We start from the raw sequence: 10,539 nt of genomic DNA on the forward strand, positions 1-10,539 counted from the left end.
TGTTTCTATGAAATATGTTGGTTTGTACATGCCAATTGTTGACTGCATCTTTAGTAACAAGACTTATAAAACGGCCAAGTCACTCATCTCCTCGACATTCATAGTGTGCCGATCAATCGAGTTGGAAAGGTGACTCTCTTGCCTTTCACTATTTCAGGATGGTGAGGATTTCCTTGCTACAGTCCTGCTGCCTGTCAGAGGAGCCCTTTTGTCTCCCACTCTGCATCATCCTGTCTCTTTGTTGCGACAGTCCACGAATTCGACTTTTGCAGCTGAATTGAGTCATGCCGGTGGCCTGGCACGCTCCTTCCGAGACGCACACTAAGTGCATTCAGCGATGCTTGTGTTGTACATTTTCCATAACATTCGCTGGCCACAAGAAATAATACCTTGGAATGAATTTGTTAAAAAAAAAAAAGGTATTCATTTTACAATGTTTATTATTGTGGTTGTATTTGGTATTGTTTAGTACAGTGAGGCCTTGACCCTCTACAGCGAGGAGGATCATAAGTTTCAGGGTGCCCAGATCCTGGGCGGAAAAAAGAATTTTACTCCTTTGTACATTTTATTGCAATTTCCTTCCCACATTTTTGAAAGAAAAGAATTCAGAACATTTGTGACTCAATTGTCAAATCTTAGCAGTGATATTTGAATGTTGTGACGCAGAAAAACAGGAAGGGAATGAAATGTTAAAATAAACGTGTTCTGACCCTTCTGATTTCTGAGGCAAGAAACTCATTTTGATGTGGTAGCAGCTCTGCAATCTCTTTTATTGGATGCATTTTTGGATGGACTTAACCGCCCCCATATTGAGTACAAAAAATGGACCATGGACTTGTTTTGGGGAACTTTTATTTGAAATGTAACACATGTGGAAAACACTGACAGAAATGTACTTTTGTGAAAACTTTATAATGTTAACGGGTTAATCAGGTATTCTGTAGCACATTGGATTTAATATTATCACATATACATGATAGATCAATAACTTTTGTCATTCCAATTCAAACAGAGGACGGTGGGGCTGTCTGACCCCCTGATTATTTTTATTCTGTAACACCAACTATATTAAAAAGTGACCAGTTAAATGTGGCAAGAATGAGGACTGGTAATGATAATAGCATAAATTAATAGAAATGTGCCATATACAGTAAGTATCCTGCTGTATGCCTGGCACATGCAGCATATTGTTTTGTGCAGGTAGAGTGCTCAGATGCCACTTGGGGAGTGGCGGGAGGGATTGGCTGGAGCAAACCATTTTCAAGGTGTATTTTTGTACAACTGTATGATTTTGCATTTTGCGGGGGGGGTGAAAAATGTTACTTTAGGAGAGCTGGAATTCATTTTCGGGGTGCTTTAGTAACCTTTAAAATGAGCAAGAAACATCTTTCTAATATAGCTATACATAGTGAAAATCTCCCAGCGGTGTAGTTCTACAACCCAGCAACCTACAACCTTGGTAATAAACACACTGTATTACTAAATAAATACATAAAACTACACTTCCCTTTTGTGGGAACTTGTAGTAATAGATGATATTTATTCATTCATTTTATTGTGCACGTGTACCCCGTTTTGATCACTGTGCCACAAAATGAAAACCATGCAAGTTAGTGGGAGAAACACAATAGATAAAAATGAACATGCCATACATTTTGAAATGTTTACCTTATTTGTTCAGTTTTCACCACCATCACACATACAGCGAATGAACAACATGCCACTGAAAAGAACACTCAAGTAATGTGACTTTCTGACTGTATAACAATAAATTAAAAACCACACATTGATTTTCAATCGTGCATGAGGAGAAGGGAAATACTTGAAGCAGTGTCGGTTATGTCCACGACATGCGAGGTGAGATAGTCAGTAACCTTAAGAAAGTTAAGACCAAAACTAAATATGAACACATTACATGCCTGTTTGATGTTGTACATTTTGCTCTGTAACACAAACACATTGAGTATGTAGTATTGTACATCTTGTTTGGAAATAATGCACAAGTCAAAATCCTTTACAGAATGCACATTTGCGTGTGATTCGTTGACTCATCTGAACCAATTCACCGTTTTCAATAGTTGCACCGTACATACGTGATACAAAAATGCACTTTATTAATAATAAATGGTGCCTAGGACATCGTGATAAATACTGTAGTCCGAGTTAGTGTGTCGCCTGTAGTCCGCCAATTCAAACCTTGTTCCACCGCCGGAAGGATCCAATTTGAAGGCCGGAGAAGAAGACTTGGTAGCGGTGCTTCCACATGATGAAGGCGGCCAGCGCACAGAAGAAGGCCTGGGCCAGGTTCAGCACGATCTGCAGTAAGTAGTAGAGCGGGAGTGTCTCGATGATCTCCTGACAGTCACGCACGCCCTCGTAGGTGAAAGTGCGAGCTATGGGGTCTCGGGGGTCCGACGTGCACACGCAGGCCTCGACAGCGGGCAGACAGCTGAAGCTGCTGGTCTGCGCGTGGTGGTGTCCGGCAAAGGCCACAACCAGCACGGATATGACCAGGCCAATTGTACACAAGATGAAGTACAGGAGCTGTAGGCAGGAGGAGAAGTATTACATCACACAGGAGCAATAATGTTGTTGCGTCAATGCTAAGATACGTATTAATACCCATGGTGTGTGTCTCTGATCCATGGATAGCGCACCACTTGTAAGAGATAAAATTTCATGATGAACTTTTAAAGGTCAATTGACTTTTGACTGCAAGTTCAACTATTTTTGTTGTAATTTCTCAACACCTTGCTGTTCTGAAACAAGCCGAATGGCTCAGGATGTCCACTTCTATGCCTTTCTGTAACTCTTCCAGTCTCTGCATCTCTCTTGCAACCTGCTGATGACAGTCTAAGCGCAGTAGACACGTCATCCGAAATCATTCTGTTGCAAGACTCACAATGACGAGGTCCGGTCCGCCTAAAATGGGAACAGCTTCACAAAGATAACTGCTGAAAAGAAATTTCCAATTAAAGCAGGGAACATGCTGGTCGATTCACAAATGTATTCAAATGTTTTGGGGTTATCATGAAAGTGGCCCTAAAAGCCCACAAAACCCCCAATTTTTGTAAATAGTCTACAACAGCAGTTCCACCATTTGATTCAAACGTGGTACGCACACTACGATAATCTGGGATTTTATTTTTTCCACGTCAAACCCAAGTCAGTTATGGTTTATTTTCTAAAAGATTGTCCTCAGTGGTTGATTACCCTATAGTGAGGGATGTTAATGACATGAAAATGGACAAATGTCTTAATTATATACTTCATCTTACATATGTGACCACAAAGGTATGTGCAGTAATGTGAGTGCTTTGGTATACTGTGAGTACGTGATTATTTTTCCCTGTTCTCGTGCACTTTTTGGTTCTGGAATATTGGGTATTTCCCTACAAATAGATTTCTTACATGAGAGAAAAGCAGTGAGTTTAAGGCATTGCTTGAAAGGACTTCCAAAAGTGCCCTGCAAATGGTTGGCGACCAGTCACAGGCGTGATCCGCCTCGCACCCAAAGTGGGCTAGGACAAATCAAGCTATAGAACATGGATTGACTTTTTACTGCCAGACCCAAAGCCTAATCTTGGAAATAAAAATAAAAAGCAATGAGCTTGTGGCCACGCCTCCAAGTAATTCGATTGCATAGTTGTAATTGCAGGTCTGTTACGTTCAGAACCTTTTCAAATGGAATCTGAAATCAATTTAATATGGAGTGATCTATTAGTACGAGCGCCAAGTATTTTTTTGTTGTAGTATTTTCGGTTGAGTGGCAATTTGTAGTTCTTATTATTCTTCCACTTATTTTTCTACAATGTTTAATTCTGGCCTTAGAGCAGAACAATTTAAATCAATCAACAAACCCACTTTGCTGCAACAGCTGCGCTATTTCTGTTTTTTCCCCAATCAACCATTTTTTATTTCCAGAAAAATGAAAGGATATCTATTTTGATGATGATGATGACGGCCTTCAGTGCCTTGCAGAACTTACTCAACATCCATTGGGTCGGATGCTACTGAATTCACAATTTGAATGGAATGTGACAACTTGTACATGCTGTGATGAACTCTGCAGCATTGAAATTTATAATAAGTTCTGCATTTCTGCATCTTACGGCATATTCATTCACATGACTTTTGTGTGGAAATTGCAATTGGTCGCTCCTAGTTCGCTGCCAATGTGCAGGCTGTGTGTTGGGTCCAAATTTATAATCTCCATTCTAAAGACTTGTTGTGAAGGATTTTTACTGCACCGGGTACAGAAGTCCTCTTGAGATAAAAGGCGAATGATTAGAACTTTGGGGGCAAAGATCAGCCTCGCTGTGACCTCAAAGGACATGATCTACTCGTGTTACATAAAAAATGACATGGCATTACAATTTACACCCACCCCCCACAAAAAGACCCCATCTTTTGTCATGTGATAATGTATAGACTTGCAATTAGTTGTGAAAAGGTGTGTCTTTGCTCTGTTTTTAGTTGTCTTTGTCTCAAGATTAACACAGACAACCCCAAAGAGTAAACAGGCGTGCTGGCTCAGCATGCGCTGCATATTCAGTTCTAAGAGATTACCCACAATTCCACAGGGCAAGGCCTGACCCTCACAACAGGAGCTCTGCCCGTGTGTGTGTGTGTGTGTGTGTGTGTGTGTGTGTGTGTGTGTGTGTGTGTGTGCGTGTGGGTGTGTGTGTATTTTGAGTGACCGCCAGCATCTAAAAATACAGTTGTAAAATGTGACAGTGACTTTATGATGCTTATGCAATTTCACAAACGCAATAACTCTCAAGTTCTATCTTAATCCAACACTGCAGGCCATTTTGGCCGCCATGTTTGCTTATACTTATATCCTCCTTACGGAATTATGCAAGACGATGAGCGCTGCTTGATTCCAAATGACTTTCGTGCTACTTTTGGAACAGCCGTGAAATCCGAAGCTTGCTCGGAGAGAAGCGGGCGCGGCCACGGCAAAAGTGTGGACGCCGATTTCATCCGACAATCATGCTTGACTTCGAATTTGGCAAGAGGAAGAAATGTATTCTTGTGGTTCCCTTCTTTCTTTGCACGCATATTTTAAAACATGCAATGTATTACCGCCATTTAAAAAAAAAAAAATGAAGAACGACTTCCTGAATTGAAAATTTTCTTTCCGTATACTCAGCTTTATGAAGGCAACTGTTTGAAACTGCCCTGTATTAAGAGTCATATGTTTAATAAATCCTTCTAAGAGTTTATAAAGCTAAGTTGCACACACACGCTATGGATTTCTGTAACCTTCTTCTTCTTCTTCATCAGTGCTTTGAACTTCAATGAAGAGAACCTTCATTGAAAGCCCTCTTTGAAAGTGACGAACAATGAAATGAGGACTCTTGCTTGGACTGGTTCGCTCTACTTTCGGATTGCAAGTGATGACAAAATCGGATTGCACGCTGCGCTCGGCGTCGTTTTCTGTATGCCATTGACAGAGTTGTTTACGCATTAGAGGCCCTGGTTGATTTCTGCGCGGTGGGAATGCCGACACAGGCACATCCTGTTTACTCGTGTATGGACTCACCTTGACAATGAACTGCGCAGTCGAGCGCTCATCCGGGCGATAGGTGACACAGTACAGGATGAATCCCACAATGGAAACCAGACACAGCTGCAAAATAATACAGGCACATAAACTTCATCAGTGTTATCACTGCTAAAATAGATAATCTTGTTTATGTGTTTTCGTTGGGTACTGAAGCACAGCACATTGTTTCACTACCACGTTGTCAACTGCCAGTAATTTATAGCATATTAACTGATTACATGACTCTCTCTAACTTCCACAGACGCAGGCTTTCTTTCACACTCTTTCCACACTGCAGTCGGAGTCTTGTGACTAACATGCAGCATCTTATTTTACGGTTATTCCCAGGTTCCTAAGCACTCAACAAGAGGCTCTGGAAAGTTTTTGATGACCTCAGTGTTTTTCACTCGGGTTCATCTCGTGAAGAGATAACTCGGGATGCTGATGACCAAAGATGTTTTCGCCAGAGCATTTCATGTTGCTGGACACGGACTTGGGCCCGAAACACCAACAAGGGCTGTTTTGTTCAACTGAATGTCCTCTGAGTGACTTGACAAACAAGCGCTCACCAGACACTTCATTTGGTACACCTGCGTAATCTAATGAGATCCATTCGAGAAGATGTAGAGACAATCTGCCAAATCATGTCAATGTCATGCAGGCCTGACATTGCCTGGCAACCAGTACAAGGTTTATCCCGCCTCCTGCCCGATGACGGCTGGGACTGGCTCTGGAACTCCCGCCACCCTCGTTAGGATTAGGGGGTCAGAAAATGAATAGATCTCAGATAGGCACTTGAGAGCATTTCAGGGTTGTGCCCCTATTCTGAGTGTGGTACTGCAGGGCACCTAGAGGAGGATCAGTTGCCGCTCCATGCCTGCAGGTCTCCATGTCAGTGTGGACGCGTTGTTTACAAGTGCCCGGTGGTTGATTCTGGTCCTGATTGTCCTTTTATTTCTGGCCAAATTCAGTTGGGTTAGGTTCCAGTTCACTCACCTGTGACCACTAAACGGCCTAAGCCGTAGAGAATTGATTGAAGTTTTTTTTTTCTTTCAGACTTAGAGCCTGATTTAGTCCAGGTTTACAGACACGAACTTGATTGCTCACACAAACAGATATTGAACCTGCTCTACTAATCAGTGGACTCGCCACGTTTACACCCGTTGCCACCAGCACACATAATCTGCTAAGAGTAAGCAAAAGAACAATTTAGCACCCACTATTTGGGATCTTAGCAAAATGTTTAAGGCTTAGTATATATCCAAAACAAAACCTCCACCAAGACCTGCACAATCAAGTGGACTATTTAGCACTTGCTATTTTTGGATCTTCATAAATATGGCCCCAAGACTTTCTGATATGTAATGAATTTTATTCTTTTTTCTGGCAATCTGTGTACCGTTTGTGCTTGTTAAATTTTGGCATGTCCCTGTAAAACACAAACAAACAAACAGTATGTCCGTTTTGTTTAACACAAGCATCAGGGTTGACAGGTTTGACACTTTATTTACCAGTAAATCCATGTCACATCAACACAAACGGAAATAATTCTCAGTGGAACTGGTGTGAGCACATTGGATTTACAATGAAGAAAATAAGTATTTGAACACCCTGTTATATTGCAAGTTCTCTCACTTAGAAATCAGGAGGGGTCTAAAATATTCATCGTAGGTGCGTGTCTACTGTGAGAGAGTATGTTTTTTTTTAATGCTGTATTTGTGTGATACAGTTGCAAATAAGCATTTGAACACCTGAGAAAACCAATGTTAGTATTTGGTACAGTAGCCCTTGTTTGCAATTACAGAGGTCAAACGTTTCCTGTAGTTGTTCACCAGGTTTTCACACACTTCAGGAGGGATTTTGTCCCACTCCTCCACACAGATCTCTGCATCAGACAGGTTTCTGGGCTGTCGCTGAGAAACACAGAGTTTCAGCTTCCTCCAAAGATTTTCGATTGGGTTTAGGTCTGGTGACTGGCTAGATCATGTCAGAACCTTGATATGCTTCTTACGGAGCCACTCCGTGGTTTTCCTGGCTGTGTGCTTCAGGTCATTGTCATGTTGAAAGACCCAGCCACGACCTATCTTCAATACTCTGACTGAGGGAAAGAGGTTGTTCCCCAAAATCTCACAATACATGGCCGCGGTCATCCTCTCCTTAATACAGTGCAGTCGTCCAGTCCCATATTCAGAAAAAAAAAAAACCCAAAGCATGATGCTACCACCCCCGTGCTTCACAGTAGAGATGGAGTTCTTGGGATTGAACTCATAATTTGTCTTCCTCTGAACACGGTTAGTGGAATTATGACCAAAAAGTTCCATTTTGGTCTCATCTGACCACAAAACTTTTTCCCATGACTCCTCAGTATCATCCAAAGAGTCATTGGCAAACTTAAGACAAGCCTTGACACGTCCTGGTTTAAGCAGGGGAACCTTCCATGCCATGCATGATTTCAAACCATATCGTCTTAGTGTATTACCAGCAGTCACTTTGGAAACAATGGTTCCAGCTCTTTTCAGGTCATTGTCCAAGTCCTGTGGTGTAGTCCTGGGCTGGTAAGGATCATTGAGACCCCCACGAGGTGATATCTTGCATGGGGCTCCACTCCAATTGAGATTGACCATCATGTTTAGCTTCTTCCATTTTCTAATGATTGCTCCAACAGTGGACCTTTTTTCACCAAGCTGCTTGGCAATTTCTCCGTAGCCCTTTCCAGCCGTGTGGAGTTGTACAATTTTGTCTCTGGTGTCTTTGGACAGCTCTTTGGTCTTGGTCTTACTGATGGTATGGGGTGGACAGGTGTCTTTATGCAGCTAACATCCTCATGGAGGTGAATCTGATTCAGGATAATACATGGAGTGGAGGTGGACTTTTAAAGGCAGACTAACAGGTCTTTGAAGGTCAGAATTCTTGCTGATAGACAGGTGTTCAAATACTTATTTGCAGCTGTATCACACAAATAAATCTTTAAAAAATCATACATTGTGATTTCTGGATTTTTCTTTTTAGATTATTTCTTTCACAGTGGACATGCACCTACAATGAACATTTCAGACCCCTCCATGATTTCTAAGTGGGAGAACTTGCAATATAGCAGGGTGTTCAAATACTTATTTTCTTCACGGTAGTTCCTTTGCATTCCTAAATTTGAAGAATTCCTCACAGGATCAGTGTAGTGACAACTAACCCAACACAGCACACGTGATACATCTGAGGGCAGGTGGATAGATTCACTTCAAAAGGCAAATCACCCACAAATATATATTGTTAAAAATGCGGTTCAATTACAAAAATGTTCAATGAAAAATTTTTTTTTGTCATATGCTTTATTTAAAATTCCATATCACTCCCAGCTGTCTCCACCAACTTCTGGAGTGACCACTGTCTTTAACAGATACCCTTGAGGCCATATCTTCAATGTTGACCATTCAGGTTTTTTTTCTGTCTTTGCTTTGATACAATATTTTTTTTAAGCAACTTCAAAGAAAGAAGCCACTGGGTTTTAAGATATGGTTCCCAGCAGGCCACTTATGTCACTCATTCAAACATTCCATTGCAGTGTGTTGATATTGTTGGAGTATTTTAAATTGGGAGTTATTTTTCATACACCCTCTTTAACACTTTAACTTTTTGTCCTTTTTCAAGTCTGCCAGAAGAAGAATGACTACTATACTTGGGATAAAATTAGGAGGCGGGATGTGGTGTTCTCTTATGTGGCTGCTTTGTCAGTAAAACTCAGAAGGGGTTTCTCCAAATAAAACATTCAGGCACAACTCAAACCTAGCAACACAACCCCCCCCCACACACACACACACACAACCCCCCAAAAAAGACCGTTTACCAAAAGAACCCAATCCCTAGATTCTAACTCAAGTGATGTTGTTTATGTAGTGCAGTGTGTGGAACATTGGCGAGAACAAGCCACCTCTACAGAAACACACGGCACCACATAGGAGGGCACCGGAGTGAGAACTTCATTTTGCACCTCAAGAAAAAAAAGAAACCAATAATATCCAAATTCTGGACAGTGATCTGATTGGTTTGAAATAGATGTAACTGTAGTCATTGTCTGTATTCACCACCATCACCTGGCAGCAACAACAGCAATACCCATGTGACCAACCCCAGCGGGCACACCCACCAGACATAACTAGGGAAAGTCCACCCCCAACATTTGCAACTGAAAGGAGTAAATGTGAAACATGGACAAAAATCAAGAAGAGTTCAGTTGCCTGCGTTCATCCTTTTGCAGTTTAACTCTGTATGCACTGTGGCCCAGTCCCTTGAAGGAAGTCAAGGAATGGTTTGGTGTGGTGTGTGTGATTTGACACCGCATGCAGATCCCATTGCGATATTGCAAAATGTTCATGGTCAAAGGGCCATGATCACTTCCAAGATTGTACTGGATGGACTACTTAGATTATCAAACAACCCAGGGTGTAAACACGTTTGATCAATGCAAATTACTTAAACTAAATCTAGTATTGTGTGATAATGGTTTTGTTTTGTCAATTGAGTGCTACAGGGCTCCTGTTGACTTGCTGTGTGGTGAAAATAGAGAGACTGTGCCTTACATGCACTAGTAGCAAGAAATAAAAAGCGCCCATGCAAGGAGTGGAGAGGACGAGCACAAAGACGATGCTTACAATGATCCCAGCCCAGTGTGGCGTCTCTCTGCCCAGAAGCGAAGGGCTGATGGCCAGCGTGAGGAAGGCCACAACTGTGACGGCCACCCCCAGGAGCAGCTGCGAGAGGGCCACAAGCAGAGGGAAGCGGCACACTCTGCACTTGGCTTTATCATCTGGGGTTTGGCAATCTTCTCTCCTCTTGTCACCATCCCTCTGCTCTGAGGAACCTTTCCAGCCCATGTCGCCTATCGCCAGCTACCAATTCGTAGCACTCAGTTCTAACCAATATTTTCGGCACCGTTTGAAAATGGACGAGCTCGCCTGCCTGCTCCCGCGTCGCCCCCCCGCTATTCCCCTCCC

The 10,539-nt window shown here is 42.2% G+C and overlaps 1 protein-coding gene across 1 annotated transcript; it reads right to left on the reverse strand.

The window, feature by feature from the left end:
- Positions 1–221: 221 nt before the first annotated feature.
- sspn (sarcospan (Kras oncogene-associated gene)) lies at positions 222–10,512 on the reverse strand. Its single transcript, XM_061822621.1, has 3 exons — positions 10,198–10,512; positions 5,549–5,635; positions 222–2,544 (listed from the first exon to the last, which is right to left on the reverse strand). The coding sequence occupies exons 1-3, from the start codon at positions 10,417–10,419 to the stop codon at positions 2,191–2,193; spliced, it is 663 nt and encodes a 220-aa protein (XP_061678605.1). The 5' UTR covers positions 10,420–10,512; the 3' UTR covers positions 222–2,190.
- Between the last annotated feature and the right edge of the window lie 27 nt (positions 10,513–10,539).

The sequence above is a fragment of the Syngnathoides biaculeatus genome, chromosome 6 (genome assembly GCF_019802595.1).
Source record: "Syngnathoides biaculeatus isolate LvHL_M chromosome 6, ASM1980259v1, whole genome shotgun sequence".
In the NCBI taxonomy this organism is placed as follows: Eukaryota; Metazoa; Chordata; class Actinopteri; order Syngnathiformes; family Syngnathidae; genus Syngnathoides; species Syngnathoides biaculeatus.

What these genes read in the sequence shown, in the direction of transcription:
- sspn (XM_061822621.1), bottom strand. Translation starts at nt 10,419, where the DNA reads ATGGGCTGGAAAGGTTCCTCAGAGCAGAGGGATGGTGACAAGAGGAGA. An exon ending in CACACTGGGCTGGGATCATT is followed by an intron (nt 5,636 to 10,197) that starts GTAAGCATCGTC and finishes ATTATTTTGCAG; the next exon opens with CTGTGTCTGGTTTCCATTGT. An exon ending in CTGCGCAGTTCATTGTCAAG is followed by an intron (nt 2,545 to 5,548) that starts GTGAGTCCATAC and finishes TCCTGCCTACAG; the next exon opens with CTCCTGTACTTCATCTTGTG.